Source organism: Nomascus leucogenys, chromosome 6 (genome assembly GCF_006542625.1).
Source record: "Nomascus leucogenys isolate Asia chromosome 6, Asia_NLE_v1, whole genome shotgun sequence".
NCBI classification, from domain to species: Eukaryota; Metazoa; Chordata; class Mammalia; order Primates; family Hylobatidae; genus Nomascus; species Nomascus leucogenys.
In genome coordinates this window covers 48,981,138-49,003,334 of record NC_044386.1, presented here as the reverse complement: position 1 = coordinate 49,003,334, position 22,197 = coordinate 48,981,138, and the positions used below count along the sequence as shown (strand labels likewise).

The 22,197-nt window shown below is 38.3% G+C and overlaps 1 protein-coding gene across 2 annotated transcripts in view; it reads right to left on the bottom strand.

The window, feature by feature from the left end:
* The window catches only part of MYO5A (myosin VA), a 226,662-nt gene that overhangs the window by 86,512 nt on the left and 117,953 nt on the right, over positions 1 to 22,197 (bottom strand). For both annotated transcript variants that reach the window (XM_030814075.1, XM_030814074.1), the window contains exons 6-12: positions 19,253 to 19,396; positions 16,972 to 17,053; positions 16,215 to 16,322; positions 14,209 to 14,315; positions 5,315 to 5,580; positions 4,431 to 4,512; positions 49 to 189 (exon numbers count right to left, since the gene is read on the bottom strand). In XM_030814075.1, coding sequence (XP_030669935.1) covers positions 49 to 189; positions 4,431 to 4,512; positions 5,315 to 5,580; positions 14,209 to 14,315; positions 16,215 to 16,322; positions 16,972 to 17,053; positions 19,253 to 19,396 — 930 coding nt within the window. The remainder of the gene's footprint in view (positions 1 to 48; positions 190 to 4,430; positions 4,513 to 5,314; positions 5,581 to 14,208; positions 14,316 to 16,214; positions 16,323 to 16,971; positions 17,054 to 19,252; positions 19,397 to 22,197) is intronic.

Genomic DNA, 22,197 nt, shown 5'->3' with positions numbered 1-22,197 from the left:
TGATACATCTATTTTGATAAACCAAGTACCCCAGGAAATCATACTTACCTTGCATTCCTCATCCAGTAAATCTAGAATGCCTAGTTTCGATTCTATAAGATTAATACAAGGCTGATTATCATAAAAATCTATGAGTGTCCATGGAATTTGTTCCTTCATATATTCTTCTTGCTCCAATTTGAAGACATGCTGAAATGAAAAAGAAAAAAAGCAGTCATTACTGGATCATCGTAACAAAGAATGTAGTCAAGATGATACCAACATAATTTGAGATAATCTGTGGCTTTCAACAACAACAACCTCATAGAAGAAGCATGATTTACACACAGAGAAAGCAAATAAAACAACAGGAAAACCTCAGCTACGTAGGATTCTTGGTGAACAAGTAAATCTAGGTATATAAATATTTTAAATAGCTGATCAATGTAGCAATCTTTGTGATCTTTTGATTATGTATATTTTCAAAACTGCACTATGTACTTTTGGCTTCTTAAGTTATCGTACACTGCTGCTAACAACATGGGACACAGGAATGCCTTAGCTGGCATTTAACAACTATGTTGATGCCCTCCAGGCTACTGAACCATGCTGGGCAATGCTTTCAGCATAACAAAGTACTTCTCCTAAGGGACTGTGGTGCTGAAGTTCACGTGGCTCAGAATTAGTTAATGACTGGTCTTTCTCGTGACTGCCCTGATTATCTGTGATAGTCATGGAGTCTACGACTCACTTTTCTGGCTTCCACATTAAATTCTGTTAGCAACTGCAACTACTAGTCCATTGCTATTTCTGATGAAGGCTTCAGCCACTGTCCTCACCATTGCTTCTCATCTCCATTCACACAAAAATATGTATTAACTGTGTACTATGTGCCAGTCACTGCACATGGGCAACAACAGAGATGTGTATGCTGCCCTCATGGAGCTTGGAGACAAGTGGGAGAAGCGGACAGAAACCAAATAACTGTAAGGAATATAATCCCAAGCTGTAGTAATATTACAAAGGAAAATAACGTGAACTATAAGAGCAAGAGTTCTCATCTAGTTTGGACACAGGCTGGTCAGGGTAGGCTTCCCTGAGGAGGGCTGTGTGATCTAGTCTCTAAAGATGAATGGCAGCCAAGCTAGTCCAGGTGGGAAGGGCAATCCAATCACTGCCACAGCTCCTGTTTCAGGCTGCTGCCCAGCCACTGCCCAGCCAATGCAGCTGACACCACCACTTCTAGTCTCTACAGATGCTAATGACTGCTACTCATTCTTAGGGAGTTTCTGCCTTCCTTTACTTATCTCTTTTGTCTCCTTTGGTTCTTTCAAAAATCTTGCTATTTTTGTGGGAAGAAAAGACTTTTGTGATGATGATCAAACAACCCATATTTTCTAGGACCCCACGCCCTGTGAAACTTTTGTGCCACAAGATTTCCAATGCATACTCTCCTCATGTGTCTGGAACGTTCCCACTGTATTCTGTACTTATTGTAATGACACTCTTGGCTCATTTGCAGTGTTTTGTTGTTGTTGTTTTTTTTTAAGACAGAGTCTTGCTCTGTCACCCAGTCTGGAGTGCAGTGGCACGATCTTGGCTCACTGCAACCTCCACCTCCCAGGTTCAAGCGATTCTCCTGATTCAGCCTCCTGAGGAGCTGGGACTATAGGCATGTGTCATCACGCCCGGCTAAATGTTTGTATTTTTAGTAGAGACGGGGTTTCACCGTGTTAGCCAGGACGGTCTCGATCTCCTGACCTCATGATCCGCCTGCCTCGGCCTCCCAAAGTGCTGGAATTACAGGCGTGAGCCACCACGCCTGGCCTCATTTGCAGTGTTTACAGTCTAACGAGCTATTATAAGCTTTAACAAAAAACAGTCATCTATATGAATATTTATGTCATGCTAATAAGAAAGCAAATTTCTTCTGTTCTTTTGATTAATGAGAAGGCAAATAGGGCACCATATGTCAGCAAGACACCCTGACTGATGGTACGAGTATCTTCCAAAACAATGTACTCTGTTTTTAAAAATTTCATTAATTTATATGTAGTCTCAATATTGACAATAGAAACACTGCTCTAGACATTAAATAGAGCACATTTCTCACACACATCTCCATGTCTAGTTTGGAAAAGCTCCTGGGGTCTTTAAAATTTTGGATGCTCAACTGTCAAAGAATATGGGCATGAAGTTCAATATGGCAAGAGATTCTTGGTCAATATAGTAATGCCTTCAAACACTAAGCATGCCAACCATGGGGTTTCTCATGCTGACTGCCCCCACCTACATCCCCAGATGAGGTAACAGCCCTATGCAGTCAAGTTCTTTATACTGTGAGACCCCATGTTCCTAGTCACAGCTGACTAAACCAGTGTGGGTACGTGAGGGCAGTCTCCTGCTAGAGACCTCTGATGAAAAAATGAACAATGTTAATCAGATTCTCTCTCTCAGGTATTTGAACTGGGAAACAAGAAAATAATGAGGCAATTAGTAGTGGGAGTTGAAGCTGAAAGAAGCCAAAATGAATGGGAGACAAGCAAGTTAAGAGGACAAGAAGAGCATTCCAACCACTGCTGGATTCACAGGAAGTTTAAAGTGAGTGAGAAAGGCGAAAGCTTGAGGTGGAGAAGATGTACACAGACTAGAAGGAAAGAACCTGACATGGGATAGGAAGCGGGGGCAGAGCAGTTGTGCAGAATCGAAGATGCAGAATGTAAGGGGGTATGTGAAGAGAGAAGGAGAAACAGGTGGATAGAGACAGACAGCAGGAAAGAGGAGGAGACACAAGAGACCAAAACACACATGAAGACAGGAGGCCCCTGAAAAACAGACAAACTAGCCAGTTCCTAAAGAGGCTGGCATTGCTTCCTTACATTCCAGTCACTCTGTGCGGAAACACAATGGGAAAGAGTGGAAGGCTGTGACATTAACTAAAGTATTAAGAAACTCAGGAACACCTTGAGAAACGATAATGCTCAGTTTAGTTTCTGGTAAGTTTTTATTACTGTTCTTTATGCAGAGATGCAAATCATATTAGTAGTCATCTTATTATGGAAATAGTCATAAGCCTAAGGTTTTAAGATCACTTCTACATTATTTCACTGTGGTAAGAAGCTTAATTTGCTAAACAAAGATGGTTCAAGTTTTTATCAAAGTATATGGAATATTTAATCAAACAGTCTAAAAGGTTTTATAATGACAAGCAGCAATTCCTTGTCCCATCTCTCCCCAACCCCAGTCTCGCTCCCTGGAGGCAACCATTTTTAATTCCCTTAGGTATTTCTTCTGATATTTACCTACATATTTCTAAAGAATATGCTTATCAGCTACCTTCTGATTTATCACTATGAAACATCTACTGATTTCGTTATGACACAAGCAAGGCTAAATTCACATACACCACCTCCTTCCCGCTCTTCCACTATTCTCCCTATATTACTATTTTTAGATCCTCTTTTGTTTTTTACCAAATTTGTAACTTGCAATGTCTTTAAACATCTGGTTTTTGTGCATCAACTACAAACCATCCCACTTGACCTCTCTCTTTACAAGATGAGAATTTATTAAGGGTGTCTTTCCTGCCCTTCAGCTCTATCTTCTAATTCCTATGGGTATCTCATTTTAATATCCTCTTTCATCAACACTAAGAATCACTCCCACTCTTGCACTTAGAACTGTGCCTGACACATTATGGACACTTTACATATTCCAACTCATTTACTCCACAAAACCACACACAGCAGGTACTATTATTATCTCCATTTTACAGATGAGGAAGCTAAGGCCCAGGGAGGTCAACTAACTTGCCCAAGGTCTCCTAGATAACTGACACAGGGTAGGATTCCAACTCACACAGTTCACCTCTGGGCTCTGTGTCCTTCACTATTACAATCTGCTGCCCCTGATTTTTAAGCATCTCTGAATCTCCCAACACCACGATACTCCTCTAAGATATTTAATATTACTACTTCACAAGAGCTACTCAAAATATTCCCATTGCCATTGTCTCAGTGAATGTCCCAGACTGTTGAAAAGAGAATACGTAAAATTCTGCTTTTTAGTTCTGACATCTTGCTAATATAGCAAGTAAGCATTAGGATGGTCATAATTCCACATACAATAAACTTCAAAATAACATACTGAAAGATATCCTTGGGCTTAAAGCTTCATACTCCCAAGCAATGACCTAACACACTGCCTGCTTCTCTCAATCCATTTGTCCCAAATTTTCGTTATTATCAGACTGCAATCCAAGGATAACCTTGAGTCCCACCTGGCCCATAAAACATTTTTCTAATGTTGTACCATTCATTAATCGTCGGTTCTAAGTGCCATATAATAATTTTAATTCACAACTTCATTCCAGGGATAAGCTTTCAAACAAAGACTAGGAATTCAAGAGAATAATTTATAGCAGAATATTATTCAAGGAAGAACATTCTTACCATATTGAATTGTTGCTGTAGTTTTTCATTTGCATAATTTATGCAAAACTGTTCAAAACTATTTATCTCAAATGTTTCAAATCTGTAATCACAAAAATAGTATGAAAAGGGGAGAAAACGAACAAAAAGCTTTTTAAAAATATTCAAAATATACACATTAGGAAGAAAGAAATGGGACATTCCCCAACATTGTAAAACTTTCTTTCCATATCAGTGAAGATAAAGATTTATAAGTCAGTAACAAGGAATATGTACCCAGCAGATGAGCATCAGCCATGCAGCAGAGAGGTTGTTGTTTTTTTTTTTTTTAAAGGCCCCAGCATGCAGAGGTGTTCAACACTATGAGTTTTTGAGGGCTCATTCACCCCCAAGTGGGGAACATCAGAATTATGATAAAGCCATTGCTCTTGTCAATATACTGACTCACGGTGTTATACACATATAGGAGGGAAATAGGATCAGAGATCCTACAGGTTCTTTTGAAAAAGAGAACCAGAGAATGAAAAATTAAGTATGAAACAGGCACAAATATGAAGGAAGGATTTTTAACAGCTAAAGACAGGTACCCAAATAAGGCAAACTAGCAAATAAAATTAGATTTTTAGAATTTCAGTGATAATTTACCACATGAGCATCTGAAAACCAATTAAGTCTATGCACTAGCTAAGTATATTAGCTCCAGATTTGAACTATTTTTTTTGTTTTTGTTAAATTTTAAGCAACATGCAATTGCATCACCATCATCAAGGTATCCTTGAATTATCGTAGGCAAAGTTTCCCTTCTCTTTACCAGTAGGAAACAGAATCAAATGCCCACTTACAGTTACTAGATAAGTTCTAGAAAGAAATGTTCTCTGGCAGACCAATTAGCCAAATATACTCACCCGTAAATGTCTAGCACACCAATAAAAGAGTGCTGTTTGACAGCAGAATGGAGAGCCTGGTTGACATTATCTACAATCCAGTTAAAGAGCTTGGCATAGATGTGCTTGGCCAAAGCATCGCGGGCATTTGTGGCCTGCAGCTTGGAGATGGGCTTGATGTATGTCTCTGTGGCAGTAGCTAGCTTCCGATGGCAGAGCCAGTGACACATCTCCTCATAGTCCACACCCATGAGGTCACAGAAGATGCAAAGAGGTTCATGCTTGGGCTGCCAAAAGATAATGAGTTATTTCCTATGACCAGATAAATCAAATAAGAATCTCCTGGAAAATGTTAACAAAGAGTTAACAAATAAAATCCAGCAATTTCTTTGTTATAACAAACACCAAGATCACTCAAAGATGATTAGTGATAATAATCACATTCATCCATTAAACTGGCATCTAGGCAGCATTTTGCAATCTCTTCTGGGGCTCACTTCAAAAATTCCCTCTTCCTTTGACTCTTCATAGTATTTGTTTGTACCTCTCTTAAAGCATCTTCATTCATTCAATAAAAAAAATTAGTCAGCTAGTCAACAATTATTTACTGAGTGCTACTATGCACCAGAAAACAAAAACAAACATGGTCCCTGCCCTCCTAGAACTTATAGTCACTCGAGGAAATGGATATTAATCAAATGATTGCTCCCTAAAACGAAAAATACCACAAAGACCAAGGACACTATGCCGAGTCCATGTGAGAGGAATATGCTCTATTTTGGAAGCAGGAGACAGTTGCCTTGAGAAAACGAAGGTGCTAACTGGGTGAAAGGGGGAGAAAAGGATTTTCCAAGCCAAGGAAACAGCTGGCAAAAACATTCTGTGGTAGGAAGGAAATCATCAATAGGAAGGATTGAAGCTGAATGAGGGAGAAAATGTGAGTTAAAATCACAGAAACAGAGGCTATAAGCTAGCTGGTCTTTATCCTTGAAGCAATGGGAGGCCACTGAAGGGTTGTAAGCAGGTAACTTGACAGTTATTTGTGTGACTTTTTAGAATGACTTCCATGACTTACATATCCCTGTACCCCCTAGAATATCTTCTATGAGCCTTGCATGAGTAGATGTTTGATAAATACTTGTCTAATTTAATCCATGTTAGTACATTATATTTTTCAACATGTTCAATCACATGTATCAGTCGAATCTGACAACATTCCTGGGGCATAGGGAGGGTGAACATTGTCTCTGGCGGATAACTGAGGAAATAGGATCCAAGAGAACAAATAGCTTGTCAAAAATCAGCTGGCAATTGATGTCGGAGTTGGCATTAGAACCTGGGTCTCCTGACACCCTCATCTCTAGACTCTTCACACTCAAGCACCCCTTCCTTCTTTCATCCCCCTTTCTCCTAAGTAATCACTTTAGATACAAATCAGCACCACTGCCTGCTCAACTCCCTTAAATAAGCAGCCATATATATGTACGTATTTAGAATTAGGCATCATTTAAAAGTGGGTCAGGCCGGCCATGGTAGCTCATGCCTGTAATCCCAGCACTTTGGGAGGCTAAGGCAGGAGGATCACCTGAGGTCAGGAGTTTGAGACCAGCCTGGCCAACATGGTGAAACCCTGTCTCTACTAAAAATACAAAACTTAGCTGCTTGTAGTGGCAGACACCTGTAATCCCAGCTACTGGGGAGGCTGAGGCAAGAGAATTGCTTGAACCCAGGAGGTGGAGGTTGCAGTGAGCTGAGATAGTGCCACTGCACTCCAGCCTGGACAACAGAGCAAGACTCCATCTCAATTTTCTTAAAATTAAAAAAAAAAAAAAAAGGTGGGTCAGCACTCTGTAAACATATTCTACTTGAATGTTGTTACCTTATTGTTCTATTACATCAAAATTGTTAACTGTTTGGTTTAAATTCTCCACGGCTTTACTCATTTTTGGACTTCACCTATCAATAATTAAGAGAAGTCAATAATCTTCCACTCTGATAGCAAATTTGTCTCTTCTTGTGGTTTCTGTTGATTTTTGCTATATATCTTTCGAGGCTATGTCATTAAGTATATAGAAGTTTAGCACTATTTCATATTCCTGGTGAATAAAATCTGTTCTCTTCAGAGATGGGATTTCATTCTGTTGCCCAGGCTAGAGTGTGGTGGTACAATCGTATCTCACTGTAGCCTCAAACTCCTGGGCTCAAGAGATCCTCCTGCCTCAGTCTCCTAGGATTACAGGCATGCACGATGCACAGTGAATAAAATCTTTATCATTGCAAAGTCACTCTATTTCCCTCTAGCACTGCTTTTGGCCTCAAAGTCTATTTTGTTCAATACCCGCACAGTGCTGCCAGTTTTGTCCTAGCTAGCATGTCTTTTCTAAACTTTTTTTTTCAAACTTTCTGTATCTCTATATTTTAGGAATGCTTCTTTTAAAAGTATATACCTGAAACTTTTTTTTTTCTTTTTTCAACTTGTATTTTAGTATCGGGGGTACATGTGCAGCTTTGTGCACATGTACACAATAAAGGAATATTGTGTGATGCTGAGATTTGGAGTATGAATGAATCCATCACCTAGGTAGTGTGCATAGCCGCCAGTCGGTAGTTTTTTTCAACCATTACCCTCTCTTGTATTCCCCCGTGTCTATTGTTCCCATTTATGACCATGTGCACCCAATGTTTAGCTCCCACTTATAAGTGAGAACATGTTGTATTTGGTTTTCTGTTTTTGCATAACTTAGGATAATGTTTTCTAGCTGCATCCATGTTGCTGCAAAGGGCATGATTTCATTCTATTTTATGACTGGGTAGTATTCCATGGTTATATCTGAATTTTTTTAACCAGTGTAACAATCTAAATCTTTTAGCTGGAGCATTTAGTCCATTTTTAATTATTTCTATCTTATTTTGTTCTTTTGGTTGTCCTGCTTTTCAACATTTGTTTTTCTCCCTCTTTCTTGCTATATTTTTTTCTTTTTTTTTTTTTTTTCTTGAGACGGAGTCTCGCTCTGTCGCCCAGGCTGGAGTGCAGTGGCGCCATCTCGGCTCACTGCAAGCTCCGCCTCCCGGGTTCACGCCATTCTCCTGCCTCAGCCTCTCCGAGTAGCTGGGACTACAGGCACCCGCCACCACGCCCGGCTAATTTTTTTTTTTGTATTTTTAGTAGAGATGAGGTTTCACCGTGGTCTCGATCTCCTGACCTTGTGATCCGCCCTCCTCGGCCTCCCAAAGTGCTGGGATTACAAGCGTGAGCCACCGCGCCCGGCCATTTTGATTTTTTTCAATCCATTTTCCTCTCTACTAGTTTGAAAGGTTTACTTTGTTACTATTTTGTTTTATAATTAACATAATGTAATTAAGTAACACTAACTCCAAACATCCCATTCCAATTTATCCTCTGTTATGCAATACTTTAGTTCTACCTTTTGTGTAGGGGGGCAGGGTAGGGGGCTGGAGATTCATTTTATATTTTAAACTTTTTATCTAATTTTAGATTAACAGAAAAGTTGCAAGAATAGTACAAAAAATTCCCTTCACTCAGATTCCCTAAATATTAACATTTTACCACATTCTCTTTTATCACTCTCTTACTCTTTTACACACACACACACATATATATACATTACTTTTTCAGAACCTTTTGAGAGTAAATTGCAAACACAATGCCTCTTTTATCTAAATATTTCAGTGTGCATTTCCTAAAAACCATGGACATTATCTTACATAAGTGTAGTATAATGAACAAAACAAGAAAATTAGCAATGATACAACCCTATTATATAACCTGCAGATCTAATTCAATCTTTGCCAGTTGGCCTAACAGTGCTCTCTATAAAAAATAATTAATTTTTATGGTCCAGGATTCAATACAGGATCATGCATTGAATTTAGTTATCATGTTTCATTAGTCTCCTTTAACATGAACAGTTCTTCATTCTTCTTTGTCTTTTGTGACCTTGACTTTTTGAAGACTCCTAAAGTTTGGGTCTCTATGATGTTACCTCATGATTAGATTTGGGCAGAAATACCAGAGAAGTGGTGTTGCACTCTGCTCAGTGTGTCATATCCAAAGCTATGTGATATCGATTGGTCCAAATATTGGTACTATCAATTGTCATCATTTGGTTAAGGGAATGTCTGCCAGGTTTCTTGACTGTAATGATAACTATCTTTCCCTTTGTAATTAATACATGTCTTGTGGGAATTCTATCTTTTACCAGATCAATATACTATTATTATTTTAATTAATCAAATTTTATCTACATTTTGCTAACTTCTTAGTTCATTTCTTCTTGCATCTTAGATCTTCTACCTGGGATCACTTTCCTTTTGCCTAAACTATATACTTTAATATTTAATATTTCCTTTAGTGAGGGCTCACTGGCGACAGCAGATTCTCATAAGCTTTTTTTTTTTTTTTTTTTTTGAGACAGTCTCGCTCTATCCTCCAGGCTGGAGTGCAGTGGTGTGATGTCGGCTCACTGTAACCTCCGCCACCCAGGTTCAAGCAATTCTCATGCCTCAGCCTCCCATGTAGCTGGGATTATAGGCATACGCATGAGATGCCCAGCTAATTTTTGTATTTTTAGTAGAGAGAGGGTTTTGCCATGTTTGCCAGGCTAGTCTCAAACTCTTAGCCTCAGGTGATCCACCCGCCTCAGCCTCCCAAAGTGCTGGGACTACAGGTGTGAGCTACCACGCCTGGCCGCTCATAAGTTTTTAATTGTCTGAAAATGCTTCCAATTTTAATTCATTCTAGAAAGACATTTTAACTGGATATATAATTCTAAGTTAATAGTTTCCACTCTAAGCACACTGAAGATATTATTCCACGGTGTTCTGGCTTGTATAGCTGCAGCTGGGAAGTGAGCTATCAGATTAATTGCTATTTCTTCAAGGGCAGTCTCTTAATCTCTCTAAGTTTCCTCTGTCTTTGATATCATTATGATGTGCTTAGGAGTAGATTTCTTTTTATTTATCCTAACTGGGATTTTCTGGACTTTCTGAATATGTGGGTTAGTCATTTTCACAAGTTCTAAAATTTTTTTAGTAATGATCTCTTGGAATATTATGTCTGCTTCATTCTCTCTCTTCTCTCCTTTATGAATTTTCATTAGATTAAAATTAGACATTATTACTCTATCCTTCTTCTCTCTTAACTACTGTTTCAAGTGCTCTATCTTTGGGTCCTATCTTGCATTTTGGACAATTTCTTCACATCTATCTTGTAGCTTATCAGTTTTCTCTTCAGTTGTGCCAAATATGCTGTTAATTTATTTTGGCATTCTTAGCAGGTATGACTCTGCTATCTGTCGTTTCTCCTAGCTCCTTCTATTTTGTTTCATTGGGGGACTTGTGATTTTTGACTGTGAGTCAATATTTCTTGTAACTTTTCTGATGGGACTCCACTGAGGCCTAGACTGAAGGTGGGTCCTCCAAAGTAGATTTGCAGTTGCTTCTGTCAGGCGCCTAGGCCACTACCAGCCCAGGATCAATTTAAGCTATATTTTCTGTATGTCGTTTTTTGAGACCTTCCAGGAACTATGAAATCGGTCTGGGAATGAATATGTGTGAGAGTCAGTTTGTTGTTATAAATTTTTAGGGAGCTAGTTTTCTGCCTCTACTTGGCACCAAAGTGTGGGTCAGGTTAAGTTTTCTTTATACTCTTGGAGTGGGTGGTGGGCAAATTGATTACTAGCTCCCCACTTAGGGTCTCAGCTTTAGGCAGGAGTCTTTGTGTTCCCCTGTTTATATGGGTCCTGTGTTTAGTCTTTGTCTTCTGTAGCTTACTTGGCTATGAAACCCAAAGCTCAAGGTCACTGGGTTCAGCAAATGCCTTCAAGGTGGGGCAGAACTATCAAATAGAGGTGTCTTACCAGTAACCTTTAAAGCTCATTTAAGGCCAGGCGCAGTGGCTCACACCTGTAATCCCAGCACTTTGGGCGGCCAAGGCAGGCAGATCACCTGAGGTCAGGAGTTCGAGATCAGCCTGGCCAACATGGTGAAACCTTATCTCTACTAAAATACAAAAATTAGCCAGACACGGTGACACACACCTGTAATCCCAGCTACTCGGGAGGCTGAGGCTGGAGAATAGCCTGAACCCGGGAGGTGGAGGTTGCAGTGAGCCAAGATCACATCACTGCACTCTAGACCAGGCGACAGAGCGAGACTCTGTCTCAAAAAGAAAAAAAGAAAAAAACAAAACAAAACAAAACAAAAACTAATTTAATCTCCACCTACCCCAAATAGTGAAATTGTAGTAGTTATAGCTATCATCAAATCAACAAAGTTGACAAGCACTGGTTAGAAAATAAAAATCACAGAATTACAAGAACTGGATGGAAGGAATTTCTGGGAATTATAAGTACTATTCCTCCAAGATGATATTAATAACTTCTAGACATCTCAAATAGGAAAACAGTACACTCAAATTTTAGGTAAGACTCATAGTGAAGTGACATACATGACATAACATTAGTCATGACTTTCTTGATTAGGAGAAGCTTGACATTTGGGGAAAGGTCACAAGGGCAAAGATGAAAGATAGTGATGCAGAAATCAATGAGTTCTTTTTAAAAAATCCAGTTTGTATACCAACATTCAGAGTAGTGTTATTCATAACAGCCAAAAGGTGAAACAACTCAAATATCAATCAATCAACCAGTGGATAAACAAAATATGGTATCTCCATATAATGGACTATTATTCAGCCGTAAAAAAGAATAAAGTATTGACACGTGCTACAACATGGATGAATTTTGAAAGAAGCCAGTCACGAAAGACCATATATTATATGATTCCATTTATATGAAATGTCCAGAACAGGCAAATCTATAGAGGCAGAAAACAGATTTATGGTTGCTTAGGGGTAGGGAAATAGACACATAGGTAACAATAAGTAAAGGGTACTCGGTTTCTTTTTGAGGTCATGGAAATATTTTAAACTGACTGTGGTGATGGTTGCACATATCTGTGAATACACTAAAAGCCACTTAATGGTACACTTTAAATGAGTATATGTGAATTATATCTCAACAAAGCTCTTTTTTAAAAGACTAGCAATGTTTCATTAGAAGAAATCAGGGTTTAAATTAGAATAATCATTTTGCCTTTTACAAAACCACCATTAGGAAAAGAGGCTAGGGGAGGGGAGGAGAAATCATGCATCTAAAATTAGGACCCATGGCTTAGGAAAATTACACCTCAAATGTTCATAAAGAAAATCATGATGATCAGGCTTTCTGTAAACCAAACTGTCTGCTCATCTAGCTCTTGGCCCTTGGACTAATAAATAAGTTACAGGGCTGGATGCGGTGGCTCACACTTCACATCTATAATCCCAGCACTTTGGGAGGCCAAGGTGGGTGGATCATCTGAGGTCACGAGTTCAAGACCAGCCTGGCCAACATGGCAAAACCCCATCTCTACTAAAAATACAAAATTAGCTGGGCATGGTGGTGTGCACCTGTAGTCCCAGCTATTCAGGAGGCCGAGGCAGAAGAATCGCCTGAACGCAGGAGGCGGAGGTTGCAGTGAGCCGAGATTGCATGCTTTTGCACTCCAGCCTGGGCGACAAGAGTGAAACTCCGTTTCAAAAAAAAAAAAAAAAAAGTTACAGAACAAGTTTTCTCTTCAAATCATAAAGTCATTTATTTTATATTATATCATGTCTCACACATCTAATATAGTATCCAAGTACTATATCCAGAAAAGACAAGAAACAGATTCTTTTCAGGCCAGTCACGGTGGCTCACGCCTGTAATCCCAGCACTTTGGGAGGCCGAGGTGAGTGAATCACGAGGTCAGGAGATCAAGACCATCCTGGCTAACACGGTGAAACCCCGTCTCTACTAAAAAATACAAAAAATTAGCCGGGTGTGGTGGCGGCTGCCTGTAGTCCCAGCTACTTGGGAGGCTGAGGCAGGAGAATGACGTGAACCCGGGAGGCGGAGCTTGCAGTGAGCCGAGATAGCACCACTGCACACTCCAGCCTGGGCGACAGAGCAAGACTCTGTCTCAAAAAAAAAAAAAAAAAAAAGAAATAGATTCTTTTCTTACAGGAGTAGAGAATCTGTTTTTACACAAGAGGCTATAGATCCAGAGAAAAAAGGCAACTAAGTGAGTTGAATAAACACCATTTAAATTAAGGCCTTAATTAAGAATACCACAATGAATAGCATGGCTCTATCCACAAGGACTTCAATCCTAGTGGGTAAAGGCAAGCAAGAGAGACCTTTATAGAACAATGTGATTTGAGCTACAATAAAGGAAAGCAGAAGGGTGAGTGTGTATCTAAGAAGAGATGCTAGAGATCAGCCTGTGAGAAGTGAGTAAGAGCTGGTTAGGGAAGAAGAGCAATGTACACACCCCAGCAGGGAGAATCTGAGCAAAGCCAGGAGAGAGCAACAGCCTGGCATGGAAATGGCTGGATGTAGAGTGTGAGAAGCAATGAGAAAGAAGCTCAATAGGAAGTCAGGGGTCAGTCATGAAGGCCCTTTCATGTCATGTCATGCCAAGTAAAGTGTTGGGTCTGCTTCTGAAGGCAGTGGGGAGTCCTGAAACATTTCAGTAAGGACATGATATGATCCCTAATAGCTTTAACTTCCATGAGTTTCTGAACTTGTGGGGCCGCATCTGCATCATAGTCACTAATCTCATCTATCCAACCCTCTCTCTTTCTCTCTCTTTCTCTCTGTCACACACACACACACACAAAATCACTATGCACCAGAGATTAGCGTATTTCTTTATTCTCAGTTTGAGATTCTCCTTTGGATAATATATGTCTTTGATAATTATATTTCTGATCATATTGATAGAGAGACTTAAACTATATTGCTTCTTTAAACAATCTACAAATCTAAAACACAATTCAACTGCCATCCCACTAAAGCTTATTCTGAACTTACAGGTATTGTGCAGCTGTCTGCATCTCGGGATGTAAATCCAACATTGCCTAAGTGAAGGATGCCAGCAAGTATTCGGAAAATTCCCATTTGATGAGATTCACTAATTCCTGAAACAAGAGAGTGAATGAACAAGTGATTAATTTCAGAATAGAAACTAAACAATTACAGCAGACAATTTTAAGCCTATTGTTAATTCCTGAATATTGCCAAATGTTGTGCATGTTATAATGTGTCATAGCTAACAACACTTTCATCTTTGTTGACATTAACACATTAAGCAGTTTAGCATCATGGATGGATAACATGGCTCCTAACTGTGGCTGATCTGGCTTGAGAACTGGCCCTGCTACAGACCTATCATCTCAAATGGACAGGTAACTTCAGTATTCTATGCTTCCATTTTCTCATTTGAGATATGAAAATAATAGTGACTACTTCAAAGTATGTGAAGATTAAATGAGATTAAATGCACATAGCATACTTAATACATGACATGACACACAGTAAGTGCTAAACAAATTATTGTCATCATTGTCACACACTGGGTTTAAAATTAATCGTATTACCATTTCTATTTATCTCTGCTCCAGATACAGCCCAATAAAGCTGTTACTTCTTAAGGCTGTTTAAAAAGTAATTATTTAATTACTTCTTTAAACTACAGACCAAGTATAAGTCAAAGAGACACCAAGATTAGAAGCGTTTGGGCTGGTGCTATATCCCAGCCTGATGAGTATGTGTCCAAATACAGTATCAGAGCAGAACTTGAAGGATAAGGCAGGATGAGAAAGCTGGACAGCTTTCAGCTTTTATCAGATCTGGCTTCATTTTTAAATAACAAAAGAATCTCCAGAAAATTAGATATAATTACATGCAAATAGAAGCAGTGAAATTATTTCCAAATATGTAATCTTAGAAAGGATAATTCAGTAATGACCCTATAATTAATGTTTTTTACCATCTCCTGCATTATGGCTTTTTCTTTTTTGTTTTTTTGACACACAGTCTCACTCTGTCACCCAGGCTGGAGTGCAGCGGTGTGATCTCAGCTCACTGCAACCTCTGTATGGCTTTTTCAAATTCACAAATTTACTATTTACAAACAGATTTAGCCCGAGAAGAAATGCAGTGATTTTCAAACTTTTAATATGCATATGAATCACCAATAGATTTTGATAAAATGCAGATTATGTTTCAGTAGGTCTGAGACGGGATTCAGGATTCTGCATTTCTAGCAAGGCCCACAGTGGTCCTGGTCCACACTGTAATAAGCAGTGCTTTTAAATTAAGTTAACCCACCTGAGGGTACTACTCAAAATGCCATCATATGATTTTAGAGTTATCTATATTCTGAGGTTTTTTTTTCTTTAAGTTGTAGACAACAAGTTCTAAAGATTAATTTATTCACATGCAGGCCCAACATTTTTTAGATCCCCGAAACAAGATAGTGACATCTGAGCTGCTTCAGAAATGTTGGAACAGAAAAAAAAAATGCTGGAATAAACTACATGTAATGTAATATTCTGTCATGATGCCAACTCAGCCACATTTCCCAGCCACAGAAAGATCCCCAAAACCAAACAAATAAACCAAAAGCTCCTACAAAATGCGAGCTTGTAGAGGAGCCCATTTCACTTAGCTTCAGGTTTCAGATTTTTAAAAAATTTAAGCAAAGAATTACAAGTAGCCCTCCCCTGATGCCCCAAATATATATTTTGAACAGTTTTATTGAAGGCTAATTTGCATACCATAAAATTCACCCATTCAATGATTTTTAGTAAATTTACAAAGTCGCACAACCATTACCACAATCTAATTCTAGAACAGTTCCATCATCCCAAAAAGAAACCTCCTGCCCATTTGCTGTCTAAATGTGTTCTATGTGGAATATTAAATCTTCTAGCAATACTCGCCACTTAATAAAAAGTCAAGCCAATATTCTAAACAAAGGTTGCTTGAGTAAAACAGCTATTCCTCATAAGAGCTCAAGAATAAAGTGACATTACCTAGCAAAGTGCAGGCCTGCCTAGTGTGTGCCATCTCCTTTGCATCATCCACTCCTTCAATCGCAGGACTGCCTCCTTGTTTTGTGTAATTAAAGTTATCTGCATTTCCTGTAACGAAGAAAAACAAAAGTTTTCTGGTTTATGAAAAAGCCTTGCCTTCTACCCTTATGTCCACTCTAAATCAGAGGTGGTGATAGCACAGTTGAGTGTACAGCGTCTAGAGTTTGACTGCCTGTGTTTTCAATTGTATTTTAATAAAAAATTAAAAATTAAATAAAATTTAATTAAATAAATGGGGTAAAATATTTATAGTTTATTTATGTTAATTGGTAAAATAAATAGTCCTTTCCTAAAGGTTTTATTCCAATCTACACACTAGAATAATTTCCTCAAATCCTTTACTCCCCTCATAAGAAACCCTACTGGCCTCTAACAAATCAACTCCTTTAAATTTTTTTTTCTTTTAATCAAAGCAAATATCAAACATATACAAAAGTAGAGAGACTAACAGAATGAGCCCCTAGGTACTCATTACTCATCTTCAACAGCCATCTAAAATCACCTCCAGGCCAATTTATACAGCCACTTACTCCTCCTCTACCCCCATGGGTTATTTTGAAGCCAACTGCTGACTTTTTATCATATTATCCATAAGTATTCCAGCATGAGATAAGCTCCTTTTTAACAAGTAAATTTAGGAACTTGGAAATTAACAGAAAACAATACCAGAACAATAAATTTAATGCCATATTCATACCTAATCGTAGCATTTTAAATTCAGGTAACTTTGCTGAGGCACAAAGCTGATAGAAGATATGATAGTTTCTCTCCTCTTCTGCCTTTGAAATAAGAAGAGTTTTCAATTACAGCATTTTAATCTAAAATTCAGGAAATTCTATCATAAAATAAGATTTTAATATTTAATTATCTCAGTTGGTTAAATAAATTATACTTTCCAATATTTCCTAATACTTATTTCTGATTATTAAATCTTATGATTTATAGTCTATTGGCATATGTATGAGTATGTGTGTGTTGCTCAAATTCAACATAAAATATCAGATAGTAATGCTTTCTGAACTAGTGAACAGCTTGATATATGTCCACAATCATAAGATAATCAGTGCTTTTGGGGGAAACTAAAACCATTTTTTTTGCAATACTCAATACTATTTTCTAATGGTACCTCTTAGATTCACAGTCTTCCAAATGCTTTGAAAAAAGAATAATCCCATTCTTGCCATATTGTAGACTGGACCATCTACTGTGGTTATTTGTAAGAAAGTCACAAACGTACATCTTCTATATCATTTTAGTTTATACATTTTAAATCAATAACTGCTGTATAAAATAGAAAATAAATCACATATAAATTCTAAGATAATTTTTCAGTATTTCCTGAGAGTCTTTTCCACATATATATCTAAAAAATACAGTTGCAATAATATTGTTCATACACCTAATAGTTTATCACTATGTCCTTGATTTTTATAGTATACTCAGGTGGCTAATGAATCGTATTAATAAGGCCAAGGTCAGGTTTGATGCCCACAGGTGGCTGATGTCTGGAAAAGAAAACCTATTATAGGGACAGAAGCCACTGAACAAATTACCAATATACCAATGACCACAAGCATGATTAAACAAGAGACCAGGTGGTTCAGCACACAGAAACTAGAAAAGCCTGTGAGTCTGCAGAAATGCTTAGGTCCTCTTTGTACATAAAGGACAATACAAGTATGCCTTTTCTGATTGTGTGACTCATTTTGACAAGCCAAACATCCTTGACATTCTATATCACTGGAGACTGGGAAACTGCTAGAAATGGTTCAGTGTCTCTAAACAAGACAATAAGGATTGGGCCTTACCATTTTGTATTAAGCACTACTAGCCTTTGGTCACATACTGACCAAGGACCATCTTTCCTCCCTGCTTACTCACTTACCTATCAATCAAACCTCTACTATTTGAACTCTAATATTTGAATCTTCCCTTAGATCTACCTCTGTTTCACCCATTCTTTCTTCTGGTTATCAAAGTAGACACTTTTCAAAAAAACCTATAGAAATAGCCATCAGCATAGTAACACTGTTCTGTATGTACCTAGATATTAAATATAATACTTCATTTGTACTGCCTTACTATGCAAATCAAGTATTATATTTTAGGTGGCCATAAATCAGGCACAGCCCCAAAGTCAAAGCCAGAGCAACTTCAGACTGCTCAAATTCTCAGACACTTTCAATCCTATGACAGACCTGGGCTATGGAAATTATGGACGCTGTTACATGGCAGTGTCAAGGGTATTTGGACCTCGATGCAGTGGGCATGCAGTTGAGGCTAATGAAACCCAAATCTCACAGCATGAGGCAAGCAGTAGGTCTACAGAAGCCCTATACTGAGAGTGTGTGATAAATCCATACCTATAAATATATAAATGTATGCTTGCTAGTGATGTAAATATATAGTATCTCCCATATCTCCCATTTTCCAATCAAAAGGGACCAAGAGCATACATGTGGATGTAAACCCTACACGGATGCATCAACTGTTTTTTTGATAGTAGTTCACAATTGGGTTGTGAAGATTTTTTTTAACCCTCACTATTCTATCTAAACAATAATATATTCTAAGAGAGGAGAAGGAAGGAAGGAAAGAGGACAAGATAATTTTTTTTCTTGAACAGAGTTCAAACTGTAACTTATTGAGAGCATGGAACAATGCCTTCCCTATCATTTGGAAATATGAGAGACAAGACTAAACTAGTAGCACCTGTTCTCAACTAAGCTTTCCCGCAAGCACCTGTAGGAAAAAGTCAAACCTAAAAGTGACCAGTCCCAAAGACTATTAGCGTTTAAGTGGTACTCCCTTGCCTCTAACAGGCACCATTTTATAGGCTTCAGTCCAAGCGCGGTTGGAGGTAATATTGTCATAATATGCTCAAGAGTATCTAGAAATAAAATGCATACCAGCAAGCATGGACTCAACAATTATACAGCAATCTAACACAAGTACATATGTGTATATGGCTGGCTTACCTGGAATACCACTCTGGATTTCTCTAAAAGATAAGTTCTCATGTTGGCACCAATGATTCGATATCTCTTATCAAAACCAATCTCAATATACTTCCCAAAACGGCTGCTATTATCATTCCTGGTTGTTTTAGCATTTCCAATGGACTAAAAAGCAAGGGAGAAAATAAGATTTTAGAAGTGTAATTCATAACATGACATTTACAGAACCTGCTCAGAGAGAGAAAAGATGGAGTAGAACACAGGTCCTTAAAATTGATCTTTTTTTTTTTTTTTTTTTTGAGACAGTCTTGCTCTGTCACCAGGGTGGAGTGCAGTGGCACGATCTCGGCTCACTGCAACCTCTGCCTCCCAGGTTCAAGTGATTCTCCTGCCTCAGCCTCTGGGAGTACAGGCACATGCCACCACGCCCAGCTAATTTTTGTATTTTTAGCAGAGACAGGGTTTCACCATGTTGGCCAGGCTAGTCTCGAGCTCCTGACCTTGTGATCCACCCACCTCGGCCTCCCAAAGTGCTGGGATTACAGGCGTGAGCCACCACACCCGGCCAAAACTTATTCTTTTAAGAACAGAACCACTTTTACCACTGCAGGCACAGGTGTATGCTTTGCTCACTGCACAATCACACAGATATATACTAATAGTTCTTATTTGTCTTGTTATTCTCACAAAAATGATTTTCAGAAACAGCAGACCTGAACTCAGAGGTTAGAACATTTTTATAACACCTTTTGGGTTATTTGAACATTCATGCCAGCAAAGAAAGAGAACAAACGAGGATGGGAGCTGCCAAGGCATAGGCTTTGTTAGGTAAGCTTCAGGTTTTTTTTTTATTTTTCCAAAAAACTTCATCTGCTTTACATAAATAAGATGGTTAAGACCAATGAATATTTCCTGGAAATGCTGCTCTGGTGTTCAGGGTCTCTTTAGCCTGATGTTTCTATCACCTTATCCTGTGGCAACAAACGTCCAGTTAGACTATTTATTAGCAGAGTATTAGTATTACCCACTCAATTTAAAGGCCATTTTCAGAACCAGAAAAAGTAAAATTTGGCTTTGGATTTTGACAGTTAAATCTAGCTTACAAAATATCTGCTACAGAATGCAGAGAATATAACTTGCTGCTAAATATTTTATATAACCTTAAAAATTTTAATGACATATGTCTTTCTGATTTAGGTAACTTGCTTCTATAAATTTTTTTAAGGCAAAGCAAAAAACAAAGATGTAGTTAGAAAAGCAAGTGTTTACATAATGCATATATTAAATGTTTAATAAGCAAATTTCATAAAAGATTAATATCTTTCACTTGTGTAAATCCTATGTCAGGATTAGTATATTGAAACCACAGCAGAGAGAAAGATGTGAAAATACAATGTAGTTTTAAGAGTGATACAAATGTCAGTAATGAAAACAGTAGTAACATAGCCATACAAGTCAACACATTAGATTCTTTGATCAATCAAAGAAAATATATTTTCACTTTCTGAAATAGAGTGTAGACATCATCCTATTTTGTTTTGGCAGTGAGGACACTGCCATATTTTAGATTAACATTTTAAATGCTTTTCTAAAAAAAATAAGAATAAGAATATCTTCCTGGCAAAATTACAGAAGGATCTAATGTGGCCTCACATAATTTATCTATTCATTTACTCAGATGTTACCCCTCTTGATATTATAAAACACCACAGCAAAAAGTCTGCATATGGTCTCACTATTTTATCTAGAAAAGGAGATTAATTATAAATGCAGACTTTTCTCTCAACACAATATATTCTTCCAAAGAGCAAATGAAAGGTTACATGTAGTAGAAGTAGCAGCAGCTACTCAATAAACACTCAGTAAATATTAGTAACTGTCCTAAGCACTTTCCTGCCAGTAACTAAGCAAGTGGAGGAAGGGTGGGCCACAGCCTCTCCTCCTTCCTCAACTCTTACCCCACCTTCCACATATCATCTCTCCCCATCTACTCAGACTGGGCGTCAGAGTGGCCCACCCGCCGAAACACCACCACACTGTGAGAAGAGGTAGGGATTGGCTAGAGTTGAAGCAGATCCTTTTGTTTTCGAGTAAAATGTATTTAAACACAGACAAACAATGGTAGAAAGAACAAATGACCTATCAGACCAGGCCCTATTATCAACTTGTCATTATTTAATCTCTTTGAGGAGTATTACTATCCTCAAATGTAAATTGACTAGGATAGTGGAGCTCTAGGGTTCTTCTTAAAAAATAAAATTATTTGATTCTAAGTCCTGAACCTGATAGGGAAAGAAATTTCTATACATTAACAGTATCTTTTGTCCACTCCCTCAATTGTTGCCTCTGCCATATAAGCACTGTATTCACAAGAGACTCCCTAATACTATATTCACTTTAATCAGTAAGAAGCCACTAAAGGAAAAAATAAATTTTGTGATCTTGGTAATCTTGGTTTTACTATTTTAATGTAATGATGCATGAGTCTTCTTTACTAAATGGAGATGAAAATCTTCAATTATGGTTATTGAAATTAAAAAAGAACAATTGGTCAGATGCGGTGGCTCATGCCTGTAATCCCAGCACTTTGGGAGGCCAAGGCGGGTGGATCACCTGAGGTCAAGAGTTCGAGACCAGCCTGACCAACACGGTGAAACCCCATCTCTATTAAAAATACGACAGTAGCTGAGCGTGGTGGCATGTGCCTGTAATCCCAGCTACTTGGGAGGCTGAGGCAGGAGAATCGCTTGAATCCAGGAGGTAGAGGCTGCAGTTAGCTGAGATCATGCCATTGCACTGCAGTCTGGACAAGAAGAGCAAAACTCTGTCTCAAAAAAAAAAAAATTAAGATCAGGCCTGGTACAGTGGCTCATACCCATAATCCCAGCACTTTGGGAAGCTGAGGCAGGAGGATTGCTTGAACCCAGGAGTTCATTTGAGATCAGCCTAGGACAGGCTGAGACAGA